Source organism: Psammomys obesus, unplaced genomic scaffold, assembly GCF_907164565.1.
Source record: "Psammomys obesus unplaced genomic scaffold, mPsaObe1.curated_primary_1811, whole genome shotgun sequence".
NCBI classification, from domain to species: domain Eukaryota; kingdom Metazoa; phylum Chordata; class Mammalia; order Rodentia; family Muridae; genus Psammomys; species Psammomys obesus.
The window spans coordinates 15,779,906-15,804,281 of NW_026596147.1; the positions used below are offsets into that span (position 1 = coordinate 15,779,906).

At 34.8% G+C, this 24,376-nt stretch overlaps 1 protein-coding gene across 2 annotated transcripts in view; it reads left to right on the forward strand.

The window, feature by feature from the left end:
* The window catches only part of Gpm6a (glycoprotein M6A), a 310,213-nt gene that overhangs the window by 255,037 nt on the left and 30,800 nt on the right, over positions 1-24,376 (forward strand). For both annotated transcript variants that reach the window (XM_055593583.1, XM_055593582.1), the window contains exon 2: positions 21,317-21,509. In XM_055593583.1, coding sequence (XP_055449558.1) covers positions 21,317-21,509 — 193 coding nt within the window. The remainder of the gene's footprint in view (positions 1-21,316; positions 21,510-24,376) is intronic.

Here is a 24,376-nt window from a genome sequence, read left to right on the forward strand (position 1 = left end):
TTGTAGAATTATAAAATTAAGCAAGAAACTTAAAATCATGCAGATACTTTTTTAATCACTTGATGTAATCTGCATAATTTTTGAAACGGTGCATGAAGATTTTATGAAATGCGTCATTAAATTGAAGTGAACACATGTCCTTATTCTAGAGACAGTGTAAGTTTATCCAAATAATAATAATAATAATAATAATAATAATAATAACAACAACAACTTGGATCCCTGGCTTAATTATATAATAAAATCTTTATATTCTAAGTAGTTATGAATTTTGAAGGTAAAATTTCCCAGATATCATAGTTATAAAAATTTGGAGGTAACTATTATATGTAAGAAAAATATAGTTTCAGATTGAGTAAATAGCTGGTTTAAATTCAGTCACCAAATGAATGGCTGATATAGGAATCTGACCCAAGTGTTTGCAATTCTACTTCTGCTTTCCCTTTTCTTGTGCCTAGTCCTGTATTATCCACTGTGCAGCATGATTCACTATGACACATGAGAGAAAGCTAGGAAAACCTAGTTATATAACCAGATTTGCCAAGACTCCAAGACTGACAATTAATTATTAAAGTTTATTAATTTTAGTTATTATTAAAAGTTACTAAACTTTTACAGTCCTAAACTCAACTGTATTTGTTTCTCATGTAAAAATGCCTGTGGATTCCCAACTCTGTGTTTTCTTATGTTTATTTTAATGTCAGCTTTATGTGCCAAAGAAGGTTTAGTTCATCCTTTTGGGTTCTTATTGTTGTTTCTCACTGGTGAAGAAGACACAAACATTTGATGTACTTATCTAAAATATAACAGCTTTACAATTATAACAAGTAAATAAAATCATATTGTTTTCTAAACATATGCATTTCATCCATATGCTACTTACTAGTTAAGATCCCTCACTACAGTAACAAGAAGAGGAAAAAAGAATTTAATAGTGATGGTTTTTAATTTGATCAACAAGGATTTACTGAGTATGTATTTTGTACCACATACCATTCTTGAATATGGAAATACTGTGATGAAATTAAGAAAGCAAGACATCTTTATTTATTTAGGCTACAGACACAAATAAAATGTAAGATAAAACAACTCTAGAAACAAAATGACAAGAAAATTGTGGAATAATGAATATCAGTATGACAAACTAAACATATTTATATACTAATTATTAAAAAGTCTGAGGAACTCCACAAGGAGAGCAACAGAACAAGAAAATTTGAACACAGGGAACTTCCCGGAGACTCATACTCCAACCAAGGACTATTCATGGAGATAACCTAGAACCCCTTCACAGATGTAGCCCATGGCAGTTCAGTGTCCAAGTGGGTTACCTAGTAATGGGAAGAGGGACTGTCTCTGACATAATCTGATTGGCCTGATCTTTGATCACCTCCCCATGAGGGGGGAGCAGCGTTGCCAGGCCACAGAAGAGGACAATGCAGCCACTTTTGATGAGAACTGATAGACTAAGATCAGAAAGGAGAGGAGAACCTCCCCTATCAGTGGACTTAGGGAGTGGCATGCATGCAGAAAGGGGAGGGAGGGTGGGATTGGGAGGGGAGGAGGGAGGGGCTTATGGGGGGATACAAAATGAATAAAGAGTAATTAATAAAAAATTAAAAAAGTTAAAAAAATGTCTGAGTTGTGTAGTCTTATTAAAATAGTAACTGGGTACATCATATGAAATTCCAAAATAATTAATAAAAATATTATGTTGGAGGAAAAGGAAGATTTAAAAAGTAGCATATGTCAAAGATTTCTCCAATTCTGCAATAAAGGGTTTAAACATTTTTGAAAAGTGGTTTAGATTTATTTTTTAGTTAGTGTTGGAACTTTATATATACATATTTTTTCCTTTTATTAAATATTTTTGTGTATGTGCATCTGTCTGTGTGAGTATATGCCACTTGTGTATAGTACTCATCGAGGCCAGAAGACAGTACCAGTCTCTTAGAGCTGGAGATTCAGGTGGTTGTGAGCTGCCTAAAACAGTGCTGTGTATTCCCAACATCTGGAAGAGCAACAAGAGCTCTTAACCACTGAATCATATCTATATCTCAGACTGGAACATCTGTAATTTGTTGTTTTAAAGGGAAATTTAATTGATGTCTTAGGGTAAAATTATTTGACAGAAAAATGATTTAATATACTTGCATATGCCTGTATGTTTTATTTATAATTCTACCAAATGCTATTTCTAAGTACTTTATCATAATTTAATATCATAATCCCTTCTAAAAGCAATGATAAATAAACTGAATGAGTAAATACTTGTTTTTATTATTATTAGAAGTATCTCAGAAATGAGTGATGTAAAATTGTTTTTGATACTTTCTAAAAATGCAGTTGGAATGTGTTATAGTATATTAATAGAAATGAATAAATGTGTTATAATATATTAATAGAAATTGTTGGCAATGAGGCGTTATGTAACTGGCTAATAGGTTTTCTAATCAATTAGACATTAAGCAAAAATCCATAATAAACCAGATGACATTAAACATTTTCCTCATAGATTATTCAATACTCTGGTAAATGAGATATTTTATTTAAAAGACCAGAAATTATCCTATGCTCTCTAATATTTGTGAGAGGTTAAGGATAATGAGCATATACAGACAGAAGGAATTTCTTTTTTTCTTTTTGTGTTATTATCCACAGAAGTCCTATTCAATTAGGACTTGTACTTTGTACTTTATAAGTAAACAATTATTTGGCAGCATGCATCGCTGATTTCAAACAAGTTATCTTTCAGTGACACTAATTAAAAATACCTCACAAAGTTTTCCTTTGTTTCATAAAACACAGTACCTAATCAAACATTTTGAATATTGGAATGAGAATTTATGAGAGATTTTCTCCTGCACAAAATTTAATTAACATTTTCCTTTAATGTTTGATCTTTACACTTCTCTCTATCCTAAATTAAAATAATGGTTCAGAGTTTCATTTGTAAAAATAAAATACTAAAGTCAGTCTAGAATACAAGTGTCTAACATAGAATAAAGCTTAAACTATATAAATCTTTAAGATATTATTTTAGGTAATTACTTAAATATACAAATTGTATAATTGTATAATTCAGACTAAATCATACAACTGTTAATTGAAATATGTTCTTGTTTAGTTTCATACCATATAGGGAAAACATTCCTGAGATCTTTCAAGGATTTTTAGAGGATTTTAATTTATATACAGAAAGTAAATTAAACTGAATCAACAAAGGATACATATGGATTTGAATAGTGCAACCTTAAGTTGCATTAAGGAATATGTGGGATAGTTGCAAATGATGATATGATACATGTAGATAAATTTAGCATTTTCTGTGCAATAATTTGCTGTAAAAGTTACTTATTTTCAATTATGTGTTTTATGTTAAAATATCATTTGAAGATTTATATGTAATCTGATTATTGCAAGGTATTTGTTTTAAGTAATGAAGATAAAAATGAATATCAATTGATTGTATGTGTTGATTCAAACATTATACTATCCCAAGTACCCGAAGGTTTACTAATCACCTTCCTTTTCATCACACTTATAGTATTTTATTGGTTTTAATTATGAATTTGATCATTTAAGTATGAATGCTAGGATGATGGAGAACAAAATATACCAATATAATACTTTATTTGGATAATAAAAATGAGCTTGCACAGAAAAAACACAAACATGTATTATTTGACATATTATGTATTATATTCAATACCCAAACCACTTCCTTAGCTACTTACTTACTCACTTCCATGACAAAATTCCTGATGGTTACCCAATACCAAATGATCAGTTCTATAAACATACACATAGAAATCCAATTAAAAAGTGGGGTACAAATTTAAACAGAGAATTCTTAACAGAGGAATATTGAATGGAGGAGAAACACTTAAGGAAATGGTCAACGTCCTTAGTTATCAGGGAGATGCAAATCAAAACAACTCTGAGATTCCATCTTACATCAGAATGGCTAAGATCAAAAACTCAAGTGACAACTCATGCTGGAGAGGATGTGGAGAAAGGGGAACCTCCTGTTTAGCTGGTGGGAATGAAAATTTGTACAACCACCTTTGAAATAAATCTACCCCAGAAAACTGGGAATAGTGCTACGTCAAGACCCAGTTGTAACACTTTTGGGCTTATATCTGGAAAATGTTCAACCATACAACAAGGACATTTGCTCAGCTATGTTCATAGCAGCTTTATTTTTAATAGACAGAATCTGGAATCAACCTAGATGTCCGTCAACTGAAGAATGGGTGCAGAAATTGTGGTACATTTACACAATAGAATACAACTCAGCTATTAAAAACAAGGAAATCATGAAATTTGCAGGCAAATGGATGGAACTAGAGAAGCTCATCCTGAGTGAAATAACCCAGAAGCAGAAAGACATGCATGGCATATACTCACTTATAAGTGGATATTCGTCATATAATATAGGACAAACATACTAAAATCTTCAGATCTAAAGAAGCTAAACAACAAGGAGGACCCTAGGGAAGACGCTTAATTCTCATTCAGAAGGGAAAAACAGATAGAAGAGAGAGAACAGGACTTAAGTCTACCAAAGATGTCCTCTAAAAGACTCCACCTAGTAGGTGATTGGAGCAGACGCAGAGACTCTCAGCCAAACTTTAGACAGAGTTCAGGCAGTTTTATGGAAGAAGGAGGATATAGAAGGGCCAGGAGCCCCACAAGGAGACCAACAAAGCCAAAAGAAGCTTGGCCTATGGGAGACTGCAGAGACTGATACATCAGCTACAGACCATGCATGGAGAGGACTTAGACCCCCTGCTCAGATGTAGCTCGTAGACAGTTCAATCTCCATGTGGGTTCCCCCATAAAGGGAGAAGAGAAAGTCTCTGACATGAACTTGGTTGCCTACACCTTGATCACTTCTGACTGGTGGGGCAACCTAACCAAACCACAGAGGAAGAGGATCCAGGCAGTCCTGATGGGACCTGATAGGCTATGGTCAGACAGTAGTGGAGAAGGCCTTCCTCTATCAGGGGACTAGAGGAAAGGGATAGTAGAGGAAGAGGTAGGAAGGGTGGGCCTGGGAGGAGATGAGAGACTAGGCTACAACTGGGACACAAAGTAAATAAATTGTAAAAACTAAAATAATACTTTTTTCATAAAAAGAAAAAATAATCCTTAATCTTTATGGACTAATCAGTTTATATGTATGCATTTATAAGAAAAAGAGGATGTGAATTTGAAAGAGAGCAAGGAAGGTACATGGGAAAGTTTGGAGAGAAGAAGAAAAAGAGAGAATGTTACATTTATATTATAATCATAAAAATTAAGTTATTTTTAGAATGAGAAGACAAACAAATGAAAATAAAGTGTTTTTGGATCATGATTTAAAGAGATATAGTTCATCACAAAGCATTGGCGTATGGAATCTCTATGCAGATACTCAGTTTTATCATTTTTATTCGCTCGGAAATACCAATCTATAAGGTCAAAGGTTCTGTTTCCTAGATGACACTAAATATCATCAACTTGATGGACAAGACCAACCATCATAACAATGTTTCTGTTCTTTTACAGATTTAGATAATTTCATTGTATCTCATAGATTTGATCTGTGACTGGTGCATTGCCTTTGGAGTACGCTGAGCAAGATTTTGTACTACTGATGATCATTTTAACAAACTTATTTTTATACATGCCTTTCCTCCAAGATTTTTTTTTCTTTTCTAAGAGCATTCAAGAAACAAATTCCCTGAGTAAATATCCAGATATCAGTGTCTGGCACAGCTGAGTGAGATGAGATCAATAGCTCCGAGGTCTGGGTTGGTGGAGGGATGAGGGCATGCCTCAGTGTTATGCATTCTAATAAAAAAAAAAAAAAAAAAAAAAAAAAAAACAGTAGGTGAATGATGGGAAGACAAAACTCTGCTGTGTATCAAGACTGACCCAAACTTAACTCCAGTTTACTTTTCAAATGCTACATAAGAGAGCACAGGTAAGGAGGAAGGATGTGGCAACAAGTGATTCAAATTACACATTTCCAACAATAATTTCTCTTTGCTGTTTCTATTATTTTTAAAATCAGGTTATCACCTTTTTTTCCGAGAAAAACATGGATGTCTAATTTTATTCATTTATTTTTCATGTTGATACTATTTTGTGTCCTTTTTCCTATCTTTCTCTCTAAAATCAACCCAATAATTCCTCTATTGCTACAGTACTGTCTTCAGTACTCAGCAGTATATATTTTACAATTTACATGTTTAATAACCATAATACCTTTTATCTTCACCTCAGTTCAGTTTTCCTTCAGTACATTTTTTTGCTGCCCAACTGTATTAACAGCTTCACGCACGGCATACTTGCAATGCTTTGAATGACTCCCAGATGCACAAGATGAAAACATGGTGATGCACACGGTGTTCGTTCCACTTCTGGGCAGACCTCTCCTCTGTTTCTCTGTTAGCAAATTCTTCACAATTCACTTCACATTACCTTGAATCCTTCAGAAAATCAACCCTGTCGTCTTTTTTTGTAAATGTCAAAAATTCAGAAAGGCACTTAAGGGATTTTTTTTTCAGTTAGTTTTGATCATTTATTGTTCAGTGCAGGTTCAGAGACTTGTCCCTTAACACAAAAGGTTATTCAAACACACCTTGCTCTACAGCTGGATCCCTAGCTCCCACTTTACCCTCTCAGCCATTATCCTTAAACAGTAGCTCTTGTTTTGCTTCCTACATATTAATTGAGGTTATTCTTATAACCTATTATGAAAGTGTTCTACAAAGAGAGAATGAAAATGTAGAAAATTCATCCTTACTCCTCTGTATTAAATCAATAGCCATATCAATTAAATTTCATGACTGAAAAACTAAGAAATGTAATATTTTTATGTGGACCCTGTTACCAGTAGTATCATACTCTCCAGCAACTGATGAAACTTCAGAACTACCCACATACACACCAAACATATTTTTAAAAGAATACAGTGTTTAAACACATTAAAGAAAGTACTTTGATGCAGAATTGAAAAACAGAGCAGTGCAATATAAGTACAATAGGATGCTCGACAAAGTTTTATGAAAAACTTGTAAAAAGTCAAAGAGTTAATCAACTATCTTCAGGAAGAAAACCTGCTACAGATCATACAGCACATAGAAATTCCTATGTGTGTTGGCAATTTGCTGTGCAGCAAAAGGTCATTGCAGTAGATAAAGGGAGAAGGAGGTGAGATCAGAAAGGTGATGAGGGAGGCCACCTGAAGAGTCCCAAAGGACCACATAAGGATTTACCTTTGTCAAAAATAGCAAGATGCATCATGGTGAATAAATCACACAGTGAAACCAGGCTTGTTTCTGATAACATCTGACTCTCAATCTAGTTCAATTTCATTTGCCATGAATATGCGTTATCATGATTAAATAGCACATTTAATGAATAGTGGCTTCATAATATGAGTTTTCAGTATTTGAATCATACCACGACCACTGTCCAGCTCCATATGATATTCTTTTTATTCATCAGCAGACTCAACATTTATAGTTAATATAGTTTTAAATATTAAAATGCTAGACTATCTTTACTTAGAAGAGTATCCATTATAGAAGATTTTTACACGAATATTTCATATTTCTTAATTTAATTTAAAATGATTAAAATACAACCAAGTTTTAAAGGTTAGATTCTGGGACTTTTGTTAAATACAATTTTCTAGCAAACTCTGGCCCACATGTCTTTTTTTCTTTAGCACATGGGCATCTATTAAATTTCGAGTAAATACATCTCTGCTTAATCAGCTAAATCTATAGTTTATCACATTATGAAACTGGAGTCATGACAGTAGAAGTGAAAGAAGTTCTGACAATGGCTTTTGCTTTCACTGTTTTTCTAAGATGAAGCACAGCACCCTTATTCATGGGATGTATGCTTCCTAGTCATGAAAGGACCAAGCCTGTTCTGTTCTTTATTTCCCCTGGATTTTCCTAATTCTGTTCTGGTTATGAAATACTTCAGATCCTGTAACCTTGTATGTGAAAATAAAAGAATCATGCATGTATATTATGTATGGGGAAAAGGCCGTGAGGCCTCAATCCTATGCCAATGGCAGCTAAGGAATGATGAAAGCAGGAAAAATACTTTTCCCCAAGGAAGAGCACAGCAAGTAGCCGTCTACTACCAAATGGTCAGCCCTGAAAACACACATGTAAGCTGCATTATGTAGAGTAAGTAGGCTGTATTTATGCATTTAAAAATATGTATTTATGTTCATATTTTAAATGTACATATATACATGTGTTCGCACACACACTACACATATATATACATATGTATATATATACATACACACATTTATATAGATATAGATATAGATATAGATATGGATATGGATATGGATATGGATATGGATATAGATATAGATATAGATATAAAACAGCAATTTATGAAAAAAAGAAGCCATAAATTTGAAAAATACCAAAGAGGGGTATATGGGAGGGTAGACAGGGAAGAAATGGAAGGGGAAACAATGTAATTATATCATATTCTCAAAAAATAAAATAATTTTAAAAGAAAATTTGAAAAATAAAAGAATTACCTAATGCAAGACTTTCCAGGTTTTTTTTTTTTTCGTAAGAGCTCTAAAGAGAACATTAACACTGTGTTTCAATGGTGTTCTTAATTTCATTTTGCTTTTTAAATTTAAAATAGGAAAAAAATGCTTAAAAAGATTAAGTGACTGCTAGCTGCTGGAAAAAGAAATATAGAACCCAATTCTGTTATTTTCTGTGACTTCCTTCTTAGCAACAAATCATGACCAAATGCAACAAATACTTATCTTATGTGTAATATACTCTTTAGGTTTCAGTTCCATTTTTGTGACACCAATGTATTTTAGTCCCATTATAATTTGGGTTGACATGTTGACCTTGATGGGCAAACATTTAGATGTGTGATGTTGATTATTTTTTCCTTACATAATAGAATAATCAAAGGAACAACAACAAAACAAATGCTGGACACTGTCCTTTGAGTTAGTGTTTCTTGTCTTCCAGAGCCAAACTGTTTGAAATGCTGCATATATAAAGATGTGTAAAACATGACCCCTGTTCTTAGGAGCTATCAATCAAACCAAACTGTTATCTGTTAGAGGTTGTAAGGAATGAATATCTTATTGAATATTTTTGCTTTCTCACATATTCCGTAGACATTCTCCTACCAGCTTTATAGCAATTCTTGTTATTTCTTTGCCATAGCCAGAGGTGACTGGAAGGAGCTGAAAATCAGCTTTGTGTGTATTCATGAAATTCTGGGGATTAGTAACTCAAAATAAAGAGACTTATGTGGAGAGCAGGTTTTCATCCATAGGCTGAGCTCTCTTAAAGATGTGCCCTGCAGCGAGCAGAATACAAAAACAGCTTCAAGGCATGCTCGGCTGTGCTGAGTTCACAGGCTGCTTTGTAGTGCTCTCATCTCTTTAAACCTTTCCTTTTCAGCCCACACTGTCTAAGGGTCATATGGGATATGATCAAAAGAAGGAAAAAACATCAAGCATTTAGGTTATGGGATAAATTAAGGGTGAAATTGCAGTAATAAAAAAAGCATGCATCTGTCTTTCGTGATCATAGTACTCATTTAAATTGTAATAGAAGCAACAAAACAACAGTCTGACACTTGGCTAATAAAGGCAACATTTCTTCCAAACCTTTAAAAAGATAATGTTTTAAATGAGTTTTAAAGAACAAGGCATCTGGCAATAGTGCCTATAATGAGTGGAAGGAAAGGGGTGTTTAGGAGAAAGAACAAAATATATTATTCTGTTGATTTAAAATGCAATTTAGCTTTTCAGTGTCTCTGATGCCTGAGAAAAGACAATGTTTGTCACAGTATTTGTATCTTGAAGGGCTGCTATCAGCCTTTCACAGATTCCAAGGGAGCTTAGATAATTTTCAGGCTCTCATAGGCAGAGTGTCAGGAGGAAGGAAGAGAACTTTCCTATCAACAAACTGTGGTGATTTGATTCTAATTGCACTGAACCAATTGTTATATCAGCATTTTGAATACTTTCATAATGTCATAAAACAACAGTATTAATGAATATAAAGCAAATTTTATTATTTGCTAGGATTTGTAGTAATGTTTCAACATAAGAAACACTTGAAAATATAGCTTAAAATTTTTGCCTGGTAGCCAGTTTTGATGTATTGCAATAATGATGAAAGACACTTTTACAACCTACTTCCTTGAAAGACATGAACTGTTAAATTTGGATTAAATGTGAAAATTCAAAAATTCCAGATTACATTAGAGATGTATTTGAGAAAAAAATAGATATGCAAATATTATTTGTGTTGTGTTATGTGGCATGAACAATGACCATTATTTTTTTTTCACACCAGTTTAGGTTTAAGAATGTAAACACTCTCTTTGGACTGGTTTTCATGTCTTCTTTTACCGTTTGAGAGTAACCATGTAGGTCCATAGGGTAGAAGCAGATGCCCAGCCAAACCTGTGTATCTAAGTCTCACACACAGTCCCACGTGGCAGGAGGACAGAACCTCCACACACATGCACCATGGCATTCATACACACACATATATGCAAGCACACAATGCACATAGAATACATAAGTAAATATAATACAAAAATTTCAGTAACAATATGAAATACACATCATGTATTCATCCATTCGTGTTGTAAACATTTATTATTTGCCACACTGAGAATAGTTTATTTATAGCAGCCCGGTGACATATAAAACACAACTTTAAGTTTATTTTATGATACACAGGGTTCATTACGTAGCCAAGATATTACCACAAAATATCTCAATTTTACATAGAGGATCACTTTTATTGGCAGATTCTGCTGATTTACTGTTTCCTTGGAAACCATGTATTTTGAAAGACTTAATATAGAACAAAATTAATAACGTTTAAGTTTAATGCTTATTAGTGCCTAATAAGTTGTAAGATGCATTATGATCATGAGAAGTCTACCTGACTGCCAGTGAAGACCAGGCTTCTGGTAACCTTTTATATAATAGTATGTTCTAAATAGTTCCTCCAGTGGCTGACTTGGTGTTCTGTGGGATGAAACAAAGAATGGCCATTCTGCCCAGGTCTCTGAGACTCGTTCCCCTGGTACCACATTAATCTGGAGCAATATTTACTAATGGCATTCAGAATCATATAAAATTTTATTGAAGACTAACAAATAACTTCTGATAATAACTTCCTTTAGGTTAAAAACAATATTTTCTGGAATTAGTTGCCTTAAGAGGCAAATGTTCTTTACTTTTATTGTCAGATTTTTCTCGTTAGGAATTTAATGGATCTAAGTCTTCAGGTCCATTGAGGATATTCTTCTGTTGTCTTGGTATGTAATTTTGTATTTTATTTTAAGTTTTGTTCAGAGTCACACTAAAAATCATACTAAAAAAATTATCAAAGTAGAAATTTGAAAGCTAATGTGGGTTAAGTACTGATGGGTACAACATATCCTATCTCTTTTTTTTTTCTCCAATAAATTTAAGACAATGACATATTACAAGAGCGCTTTTCAATTATCTCCTCAGCCCATCTGAACAATCGCTATTTATGTTAGGTAATTTCAAGTAGACATAGGTAAGTGAACAGTAGTATTTTTAACTGAACAGCCATTATAAAAGTTTCTTATCTTTGGTTTAAAGTAAAACATTGTCAGGATTCTGCAATCTGTTATAGAGGGGACTGCCTTAAGGCAATTGTCTTTGAAATAAATTTTCCAATTGTTTTCTTTTATTCAATAAATATTAATTGATCACCTTTTATATATTAGATACTACAATAAGAATCCAGCATACAGAAATTAACAACATAGAAATTGCTGACCTCATGGCTTTTTTAAATCAATAAGCAAAGTCAAAGCAACAGAAGTAATATATTGAAGGATGGATATTGTCATGTGGAAAAATACAATAGCCTCTGGAGTAGAGATCAGTTTTAGATGGGATAAGCTTGCATAGGATTAAAGATAATCACACACTCAACCATCCATTGCACATAGCTTTGGAGTCAACTTGTTCAAGCTTCAACTCCAAGTAGCTCACACAAATGTTTGTTTCCTTTGACAATAACAGGTGGACGAGTTTTGCTCTGCCATTCCTGGATTCAATCTTTATGTAGATCGGGAACCTGTACTTTCTCCTACTACTGTGTGGAAATTTACCCTGTATATTTCATCACAATGCCAGGGGGACAAATTCACTCTCTGTTTAGAATAGTCTTTCTCAACCTGTGGGTTGCAACCCTTTGGGTAGTAGACAGCCTTTCACTGGAATTGCCTAAAGCTATTGGAAAACAGATATTTACATATGGTTCACAGGAATGGCAAAATTACAGTTATGAAGTAACAATGAAAATAATTATCAGGGGTCTTTCATGAGGCTGTTTCTCCAACCAAGGACCATTTATGGATATAACCTAGAACCTCTGCTCAGATATAGCCCATGGTAGCTCAGTATACAAATGGGTCCTCTAGTAAGGGGAACAGGGACTATTTCTGACATGAACTCAATGGCTATGACTTCGACCCCTCCCTCCCCCAAGGGAGGAGCAGTCTTGCTAGGCTACAGAAGAGGACATTGCAGCCAGTCATGAAGAGACCTGATAAGCTAGGGTCAGATGGAATGGGAGGAGGTCTTCCCCTAGCAGTGGACTTGGAAAGGGGAAGGGAAGAGATGAGGGAGGGTGGGATTGGGAGGGAATGAAGGAGGAGGCTATGGCTGGGATACAAAGTAAATAACCTGTGATTAATATAAAGAAAAGAAAAGAAATGAAAAACAAACAAACAAAAAAATAAGAAAATAATATTATGGTTGGGGATCACCACAACATGAGGAACTATGTATGTTAAAGAGTTGCAGCATTAGGAAGGTTGAGAATCACTGGTTTAGAAGGACCACATGGAGTAGAAAGACCTCAGACTTTCCATACATGCTAGCTTGTGGTCAAGATTTTCCTGCACATACAGCTGAACCTCATACATTCAAATGTCTCAAAGCCTGAGCATCTCTTATCCACAGTTGTATGAAGAGAAAGCTGCCCTGTTGAGTTCAGTAAACTCAACCATAAGGCAACAATAAATTGCTATTTAGCCAAGATTATTTAAGAGGATTTGTTAGGCAGTGGCTATTGCAACAAACAAGCAAATATGCAAGTACCTGAATGAACAAATGAATACATGGGCAATGTTTTGACCAAATACTTAAAGGTCATGAGGGAACAAACCATGCACCTCAGCTGGTTATATCAAGAATGAATCCATTCCAGACCAGATCTCCAGACACCATCTGAGTAAGCAATCTCGGGTCTACAAAAACCTTACATATGTTTGAAAGTCAGACTGGACTTAATATGCTTCAAACATTTTCCTCCCAATACATCTTCTGTTTTGTTATTGTTTTTCCATATCTGAAACGTGAATACCCCAGACAGTTCCTTTACCCTGGGGCCTTATTTATCACAGCTAGAAGTGTATGGTTCTAATCATTAGCGAAGCAATTAGCTTTCTGCCTTGAGGAAACAAGCTAATTAATCAAAACGTTCTTGCTAAGTCATGTTGACCAGTACAGAATGTTCTGTAATTTGCAATATAATTCTAACTATCTGTATCTTAAATGGTAGTAAGTATCACAATTAAAAAGGAAAAGTTTTCTGAAATTATTCACAGTAAATAGGCTTTCAAATACATTTCAATATTTATTCTTAACAATTATTTAGCTGTAATATAGCTTGTAAGGAGTTGGGAAATTACACTAGTCAATGCAGTGGTAGTCTTGGCTGTGTTTCTATGACATATGAGGTTTCAGAGAAAATTCAGAGGTATCATTATTTGTACATTGTATATTCCAATCAGCCACTTTTCACAAATTCTCTTAGTGATATTTGTTTAATCCCTATACTACCTGTGCTTCATACAATGCTATGCTGTGTTCATAGGCTGCAATACCTGTACACCAAAATCAGCTAACCCATGGTAAAAAATGTTGGGTTCTTAACAATGGGAATCTTAGGTCTCTAGTTATGACATAATTTCTTGTGACTTTAAGAAGTAACTACAGAGTTAGGGGTGCAAAAGAATTTCTCAAAACTCAGAAGATACTTTTAAAAATTTTCCTATTAGAAAGTGGTTTACATAGTGTTGTAGCAATGACTAAAATATTTAAGATCAAACCCTGCCATTGGAGTACACTATACAAACATAGTATCATGATATATCCAATAGAAAAGACTACTTGTACACAGATTTAAGCGGGAAAAAAAAACAACCAAAAAACATGGTTTCTTATCTAGCCAGTGACTTCATTGGATGTTTGGGACCCCAGTGTAGTTCTAAGCCTTTTTTTCAGGTTGGGCTTTTAAGCACAGAAACCACATCCTGAGTTGACACACTTCAGTTAGCTAGAAGCAGAACTACAGAACCCAGCTGGGCAGTAGTGGCCCACGCCTTTGATCCCAGCACTCGTGGGGCAGAGGCAGGTGGAGCTCTTTGAGTTTGAGTTCACTCTAGTCTACAGAGAGAGTCCAGGACAGCTGATCTACACAAGATATCTCAGTCTCAAAAGAACAGAAAATCAAGGTTGGAACGTTCCCAGACTTTGTGGATTAGCTCTTTGCTCTCGTTTTGGTAGGTGTTGCGGCCTACTTGCTGGGTTCCGAGGTCTAAATGGTATTTTCATCATGATTTCAGCTGTGGTAAGGTCTAGAGATCTGTTACAATTGTGATGGCAGACCACAGATTCATTAGCAAGCTGACTTCTGTACATGATATAAGGCAAATATTTAAATAAAATGTTAATAAATACTTAATATTTTAATTTTTTTAATTATTTGAGTTATATCTAATAAACTATAAAACATGGGTTATATTGTCCTTAATTACAGTCATTAGAAAATATACCTACCAACAATTTATAAAATGTTTTATAAGCATTTTCCAGTGTAAATATTTTGTTTAATTATGAACTTTTATTGTTCATATTTTAATTGTGTTATACTTTATAAGAAGCAGCTATACATCTGCTATTATTTGGATTCTTTTAAATATTAAGCCTTATTTCCAGTGATTCTGATTGGCTAACTAATGTTGTGATCACAATATTAAATCGTACGTATTTTGATATAATACTTTTTGAAGTTTCATTAATATGGAGGAATAAGTAACAACCAAATCACAGATTTAATCAATTTTATATAAAAAGTATATAGAACTAATAGAAACTCAAGAAAACTTTCATTGACTATTGAAATAATGATTCAGTATGCCTGCTGTTAGGCCAAGTATAGAAAAGTGGTGAGCATATGAAATAAGCTTAGCACAATGTTGTACTATCATTGTTCCTTCATTCCTAACCAGGGGATGTGTTTCCATCTATGATATGATATGAGAAAATCAAATGGGTTCTACTCCATTAATACCCCAAGGCTAAATTTGAAACTGAAGTGACAATTGTAAAAAAGAGCTGAAGGTGTAAAGATTTATTAATATTTTAACTTTAGCTGATAATCTCTCATTTCCCTTTTTTGAAGATAATGCCAAGACCATAATTGATTGCTGAATTTGTCTAATACCCATATTGATTTCTGGAGTCTTCCTTTTAAAATCTGAAAAAATCCTTAAAGCAACATAATCCAGCATCGGGCCTTCTAGGTTTTAGCATACTGCCCTGCAGCATTAGAGAATGGCCTTCAGACCAAAGGGCAGGCAATCATAAAAGGAAACTTAGTGATCCCTGCCTAGCTGGAAGCTTATGCTTTAAACTGCTAGGAAACTGTTTCATATTCACTACTTTATGAAATTCTGACCTCTATTTTTACCTTTAATAATGACATATCTCACATTAAGTAGAGAATATTGGTTCTTGTCTGTAACTCTCCTAAATTTCCATCTCTGGCTCAGTGTTCTACTTTACTTTGCCTTTTAGTCTTCTATTAAAGAGAACAATTCTGCGATGATGTTTTATTTAATATACCTTCAGATCTTTCAGATACTGTATAGCCTTTCCTTGGGCTCTTTATCAAAATCTGACATCAATATTTCATATTCCTGATCTGCCTTCTCTAATAAATTCTTCATTATCTGTCTCCCACCTCTTTAACATTCATTTCTGTTAAGCTCTACATCTGTAGAAATTAGCACCATCCCTGGCATCCTTATGAGGATAGTTACATATACTAATAAAAACAAAAGTGTTCAATAAAATGCTAAGGCAAAATTTCAGCTACATATTAGAAAAACAGATGAGTACCAATTTTCAGTAATAAAAGTTTAATTCGGAAATATACTGACATAACTGATAATAGAAAACAAACATAAATTGAATATACATATGGTATAAAAACATGTTTTAGAATTTAAAACAAAATAGACCCATTAGATAAAACAATCAACATTAATAATAAAACCGTGGTTCCTTCCTAAGAAACACAAAATGTTTTTACATTTTCTTCACTTTGGATTACAGGGTAAGATAACAGAAATATAAATGCATAAAGATTGAAAGACAGAGGTAGGTAACACTTAAAATTTTCATAGATGATATAATCAAACATTGTAAAATAATTCTCAAAATCTAGAGAAGGATTAAAGATTTATATGTTCTAAAATAAACATGAAAATATCAGTCAAAATCGACTGAGTTAATATATGTAATCATATGGCTTCTAAAACGTATATGATAAAGTAACTGGAAATGGCACACCTGAGGAAAATGAATATGTTGGAGGAGTTTTCTCTACCATGAATCAAGACAAGGATGTGATATGATAATTGATGTGATGTGGTGATGTATGATATGATATAGATGTGAGGGAAGGTGGTATTGACACAGAGAGAAGAGAGAGAGGGAGGAGACTGGTAGAGAAGAATGAATAGCTCATAAACCCAAACACCTCCCTGCCCACCTGATAATGACTAAGGTAAAGATTTGTGACTATAGAAAGAATCATCTCCTTAGTAAATGAGGCTGGAAAAAGTTATCAATGAGTATAATTTTAGTGTGTTGTCAACCTTCACTTTCCCATTTATTTCCTAAAATCCTTAAGTTTGCTGTTCTCTCTTTACTACTGTCTAGCTTCCTTTCATTTATTTTTTTTTTCTTGTTCATTTAAGTTCTTGTTTTTCACTGTGGTAGAATTTGAGAAGTAACTGTAGGCAAGTAGTGTGCTTATTTATCAATATTTAAATAGATGTAAACTGATTATATACTGCATGAAAAGATAAATGTGTTGCTTTTAAAAACAACCATGTCAAGGGAGTTTCTATGTTCCTCACAAACTTCACATTGGAACAAGCAAGCCACTTTATACCCTCACTAAATAGTGGTCAAACGCTAAGGTTTTAGAGAGTGTGTTGAAAAGAAAGCTTCATGATCCTTTTAATATTTATCTCCATCTTAAAACCAACAACATTGTATTATTTCTGTTGAGAAGCTCTGCCCAGAAATTGGACATAGTAGTGCTTCTGTGTGTACATATGGCTAAAACAAGCAAATTCTGTCAATATTTGCACCTTAGCTTTATTTGAGCATTAAAGGGCCTTATGCTCATAATACATGGTGTTGAAAATATGAAAAGTGATCATTACTGTTTTTATAGAGATTTTTCTCAAGACGTCTATTTCCTCCAGTTCCAGAACCCCACTTACTATGCTTCATTAATATTCATTTAATAGAGTGTTTTTGCACTTTCGGTTCAGTAAAAGCATGATGATGGAGGACAGCAGAATCCTCAGCCTTCAACAGTGATTACTGGGAGTGCATCCTGGCCCAGGGGCATGGTTGCCATGGTGACGCTACTGATCTGCCAAGGCTGTTTCTCACTGTGGGTGGAAAGAAGCTCCCCTGCCAGCAACTATGTGGGATTCTGGCAGCTGGAGAGAATGCTGAAATGATGTGTTGCTTCTCCATATGCAAGTTCAAAGAGACTTCTTTAAATGCAGTAGGCAACTCCACTTAGACTCATAGGAAGAATGGGTTTGATTAGGATCTATTCCGTTACAAGTTCAATATGTTCCCAATGAGACACTTGAGAATTTTAAGTTGAACAAAAGTTTTTCAGAGGGTCAAAATTTAAGTTAAACGCAGAAATGAAAGCTTACAGTAAATTGTATTTGTCAACAAAGGTAACATAATTCTGAATAATTAATATGGCAGTGTTTAAATGGGGAGTGGGGATATATTTCAGTGTCTTTTGGATGCTGAACTAATGTGGTAACGTATATTAACTCACAGTCATGAAGCTTAGTTTCCTCTAGTAATATAATTGATCTTATATGTTTCTACATTTGAAGGTTGCTAGTAAGTTAAATTTTCAATTATGTTCTGGTCTATGAGCACATGAATTTCTCTTGGGGAGATAGAATCTGGCACAGAAGCTAATGTTGGCCATATACAACAGTAGGGAAAACATGAACTAAGTACAAACTAGTTCTATATTAGGAATAAAATTAACCAGAAGTCCTAAGAGACATTTTGGTAATGATTTTTATGTTTTTATTTTATCTGATCTTAATTTACTCTGAATTCTGATTTTATTTACCTGCACATTCTATGCTCTAGGATAAAGCAAAGGTTATGGCATTCAGTATTCATAATCTTCTCTGTGTGTTTGAACTTGGAAGCAGATGATTGGCTTGAGCAGGAGCATTGGGTTTGACATTTCAGAGAGTCTGAGTAACATCCTTCCAAGGCTGTATCAAGTGTTTTGAGAATAGGAATGGGAAAGAACCACAAAACTGGGTCTTGAAGTCATTTGGGCCATTAGGAGGTTCTTCCTTTTTTTTTTTTCTTCTAATATTACTTGTTTTCACCTTTCATTTTAAGCAATTACTGGGATGATATTTACAGAATATTAAAAGAGAATATTCTAATTTTCTTTTCTGCCACCCTGTTAGTCTCTACCCAAAACTGGGCTCAATGACATTCAGATACTAGACACACTGGTTTCAGCCATCTGTTGGTGAATTTTTTTCTACTATATGAAGTTTCAAGCTGTTCTAACCTTTTCCACTTCCACACATTGTGTGTGTGTGTGTGTGTGTGTGTGTGTGTGTGTGTGTGTGTGTGTAGAAGAAATGTTCAGGAAATGATTTTTGCTTCTCAAGAAAGAAGAACAAAACTGGGGATGTACTTGGGCTCCTATTTAAACTTCTTTTGTAGGAGATGATATGGTCTATGATTCCCAAGGTCTATTAATGAGCAATATCAAAATAACAAGTTACTTCTATCTCAAAACATAAAGTCACTTCACCCAGGAACTTTTAAATTTCATGCTTTATATGTTATTGCACATAGCTGTAAATATAGATTCATAAAGATCAAGGACCTGTAACCAAAAAGTACTGCAATCTAAAAGTCAAAATACTCCCACATCTGTAACTTCTCAGCCCTGATATGGCGCTGCAAATGGGAGACCCCACAACTAGTCTCATACAACAGGAAATATGAGAATGCAGACCCACTAAACATCTTCTATAATTAATTGCCTTTAGGCCAAGGATATAGGGCATACACGGAGCAAATGAATTTCATGCTCAAGTATCAATTCCATCTAAAGATGAATTATGTCAATGATAGCAGCTCCTATGGAGCCCTTCACCACACAGTTATAATTTTATATATTCTCTTAATCAACACAAGAACAATACGAGATCATTCTCTTATTTTCACCATTTTATGTATGATAAGATCAAAATGATCAATCTGTTAAAATCACAGTTTTGGGAACAATATTATGCCCTCCCTGTTTTCTGTTTTCTACTGTTTCCGTGTCGTTCTTATTTATTTATTTAAACATTTTACTGCCTGATTGCAGCCCCTTTCCTCCTCCTGTCCTAGTCCCACAATCGCATTTCTGTCTTCTCCAGCCCCTTCCCTTTCTCATTAGAGAAGGGGAAACCTCAATGGATATCAACCAACCCTGGCACATCAAGTCACAGCAAGACTAAGTGCATCCTTTCCTACTAAACCCAGAGAAGGAAACCTAGTTATGGGAAAGAGATCCAAAGGCAGACAGCCGAGTCAGAGACAGCCCCCACTCCAATTGTTAGCAGGCCCACAGGATGCTCAAGCTGCACATCTGCTACATATGTGTAAGGGGGCCTAGGTCAAGCCCATGCCTGCTCTTTGGTTGGTGGTTCAATCTCTGAGCACCCATGGGCCCAGGTTAATATACTCTGTGAGTCTTCTTGTGGTGTCCTTGACCCCTTCTACTCCCTCAATCCTTCCCCCCCACTCTTCTATAAGACTACCCTAGCTCTACCCTGACTGTGGGGCTCTTACCTGTTTCCACCAGCTGCTAGATGAAGCCTCTCAGAAGACTATGCTAGGCCCCTGTCTGTAAGCATGGCAAAGTATTATTGACAGTGTCAAGGATTCACTCTCTTCCATGGGGTGGGTCTCAAGTTGGGATAATCATTGGTTGGCCATTTTCTCAATCACTATATCTTTATCCCTACACTTCTTGTAGGCAGGACAAATTTTGGGTCAAAGGTTTTATGGGTGGGTTGGTGTCCCCTTCCCTCCACTACAAGTTCTGCCTGGCTACAGGGGTTGGCAACTTCAGGTTCCATATCTGCCTCTGCTAGAAGTCTCAGCTAGCATCATTTCCATAGAATCTCAGAACCCGCCCCCACCCGGCAGCCATACCCCACCCCTGCAGTCTCAGATATGCCTTCCCTGCCAATTTGTATTTGCTCTCAGTACTCTCTCCATTCCCACTCTTTTAACCAAAACCTATAAATAGATTTTCATTATGTGTCACTGTAAAAAGAGCACACATTTATGAACTCAGAATTCATCTTTAATTCCTTTAATATTTGAAATGTATTTAAATCTGTCTGATTTTTTTCTTCTCTACTTTTGTATTCTGTAGGTCAAAATTTAGTTAGTTGAATTTGCAATGAACTATGGATTTCGAATAATGATCTAAAATGCATAAATAGTTCAAATAAATAGAGATTCCTTAAATAAAATAAAAAACATGATATATGAGAGCAATGAATTTGAAGCAAAATGGCATGCATGCTTGTGTACTGGTTTATATTGAGTCTGGGTAGAAAAGAAGGGCGTCTGTTGGAATAGATGTAGAGAATGAAATCGAAATCATAAGCCATGTATGCATCCATCTAACTTTGTAGAATGAATTGTCACGATGGATTTCATCTTTATTCTTTCTAGGACACTCTAAGACTTTAATGTGGTAGACCCCAGATCATCTATGAATACCAATACTATAGTGTTGATCTCATAAGATGAATAAATAACACAAAATTTCCCTCTTTTTTTTCTGTTGCTTTTCTACAGGGTGTTTTGAGTGTTGTATTAAATGCCTGGGAGGTATTCCCTATGCTTCTCTGATTGCCACCATCCTGCTCTATGCAGGCGTGGCCCTGTTCTGTGGCTGTGGTCATGAAGCCCTTTCTGGAACCGTCAACATTCTGCAGACCTACTTTGAGATGGCAAGGACTGCTGGAGACACACTGGATGTTTTCACCATGTAAGTCATTCTTTATGTCCACTTTTTGTGGAATGCATATGTTGTTTACATTTCTGTTTTTTTTTTCCTAAAATCAGATATCTACCTAAGTAAGGTGATGAAGATTGAAAAAAAATAAGCTTCATGAGGCAAATATGATTCAGAAAAGCACAGATCTGTCAACCCAAGACAAAATACTTTGCATAGAATATGAGAGCAAATTAATAGATGTTTAATCAAGGCTTTGATATGAATTAAATTAACACTAAGCAGGAAAGTTTTGCTTTGCTCTTTAAACTTGAACATAGAGTCTTTAAAAAAAAATGGTGATGGAAGTCAGGATATCCCAGGGGTTTCTGGGAGTAAGTAGCCAGCGCTTCAAATAAATATTCCTCTGAGCTGTAATTGAAATAATAAAATCATGACATAATTGAAAAATGGTGAAAAGACAGAAGACAGAGGCAGGCACAAATTTAGGCTTGGAAATTCTAGGAAATAAGTGGGATTAGATACTTCAATTTTTTTATGTATAATTTTATTTTATTTTTTTAATTAATTACACTTTATTCACTTTGTATCCCCCATAAGCCCTCCCTCCCCCCCCCCCGGTCTCACCTTTCCTCCCCCTTCTTCACACATGGCCCTCCCCAAGTCCACTGATAGGGGAGGTCCTCCTCTCCTTCCTTAGCTTTTTGATCACCTCCCCCTGAGGGGGGAGCAGCCTTACCAGGCCGCAGAAGATGAAAATGCAGCCACTCCTGATGTGATCTAATAGACTAAGATACTTCAAATTTTTAATCCAGCTATGTATATGATATTTCCTTACTTTCTTTACTTAACAAAAAATATTATAAATATTGTTAAAGGTTCTCGTGGTCTTCTATATGATAAAAATTTGAGCAGTTTCTAAAATAACAATTATGTTTTTCAACGCCCTAAAATGTAAAGCACAAGGATTATAAAATTATGATGATGTTGAAATAATAATTTTTTGTAAACAAAACTTAAGCAGTCTGGAACTGAAAGAATTTTTCCTGTTTGCAGTCTTTTACTATTTAATATTATAGAAAGCAAGTATTTGGAATTTCCTTTCAGAACCATTAATTTTCAAATAAAGTATTAATTTTGTCATTTATTGGGTGATTTCATAATCATGGACCAAAATCATTTATTATTGCAAGTTTTTCCTTAAATGCAAACTATCTGTACCCAAAACAATTCATGTTTGTTAGTCTTGAAACTCCTGGCATTTATTTCATGCTTCTTGGTGTTATGTGTTTGAAATATCTCTATGGCTTTTTTCTTTCTAAAAAATTTGGTTGTTCTTACTGCATGTTAACATTTTCTGGGAATCAGATTATTTACACTTTCAAATCCTAGTGGTTATCAGGTTAGTTGTCGTACCATTGCTTTTTGCTCACATTGTAATAGGTAAAAGTAATCAGCTGCAATTCTGATTTATCCAAGTCAGTTCCAATAACCCTAGTATCAATATAAACTCTTCATTAGCAAACAACAACAACAACAACAACCTATCCTAAAGCTACAGTATCAAAAGAATACAGTATTAAGGCCCAGATGATATTGGTTTGTCTACATAGCAAGTTCCAGAGTTACATAGAAGACCCTGTCTCAAAAACAGTATATTGTTAAACTTCTTTATGCTTTATGAATATAAGCCAGAGTGTTTTCAACAATATTTTGGTAAGTTGTATCATTAGGGTAATTAAAGTTAATAATTCTCTGTGAAAATGAAGTGAATAGAATTTCACGTGGTCATATAATAGAACAACAATGCTCTACTCTGAGAGGTAAAGGAAGAAACAAAAGAAGGAACAACATTAATTTTAAGAAAGAGATAGTTAGCTCATATATTTACCTGAAATATTTGAAAATTTAAACACTGAAAAATTCAAATCAGCAAAAATGAAATATAATAAAGAAATCCTATAACACTTCCACAAACAGTGATTAGAAAAAGATGGAAATTGCGTTAAATCTGTAGATAAACAAGAAAGTGGGCACAGAGTAATATGATCAATCCTCACTTAGAAAGACAAATGGGATGTTCATTGGACATAGGAGAAAACAAGTGAAAGGACAGGAGCCTACCACAGAGGGCCTCTGAAATACTCTACCTAGCAGTGTATCAAAATAGATACTAAGACTCATAACCAAACCTTAGGCAGAGCGCAGGGAATCATATGAAAGAAGGGGGAGTTAGTATGACATGGAAAGGATAGGAGCTCCACAAGGACCAAATATATCTGGGCACAGGGGTCTTTTCTGAGACTGACATTCCACCAAGGACCATGTATGGATATAACCTAGAGCTGCTGCTTGGATGTAGCCCGTAGTAGCTCAGTAACCAGTTGGTTTCCCATAGTAAGGGGAACAGAGACTATTTCTGACAGGAGCTCAATGGCAGGCTCTTTGACCTCCCCACCCCCCAAGGGAGGAGCAGTCCTGCTAGGCCACAGAGGAGGACTTTGCAGCCAGTCCTGATGATACCTGATAAAACAGGGTCAGATGAAAGGGGAGGAGGTCCTCCCAATCAGTGGACTTGGAAAGGGGCAGGGAGGAGATGAGGCAGGATTGGGAGGGAATGAGGGAGCAGGATACAGCTGGGATACAGAGTCAATAAAATGTAACTGATAATAAAAATAAAAATAATAAAATTTAAAAAAGAAAAAGATGGATTGCTGAAGCAGTGAGATCAGCAAGACATGAGGTGAAGTTCCATGAGCTCAGGGGAATCTCAAGTTCAAATCCTACCTGTGTTACAAAGCAATTTGAATGCCAACCTGGGGAAATTAGTTGAGTCTTTGTAATTATTGAATTCACAAATAGAGTTGAGGATGCAGTTCAGTGGTAGAACAATTGTATAT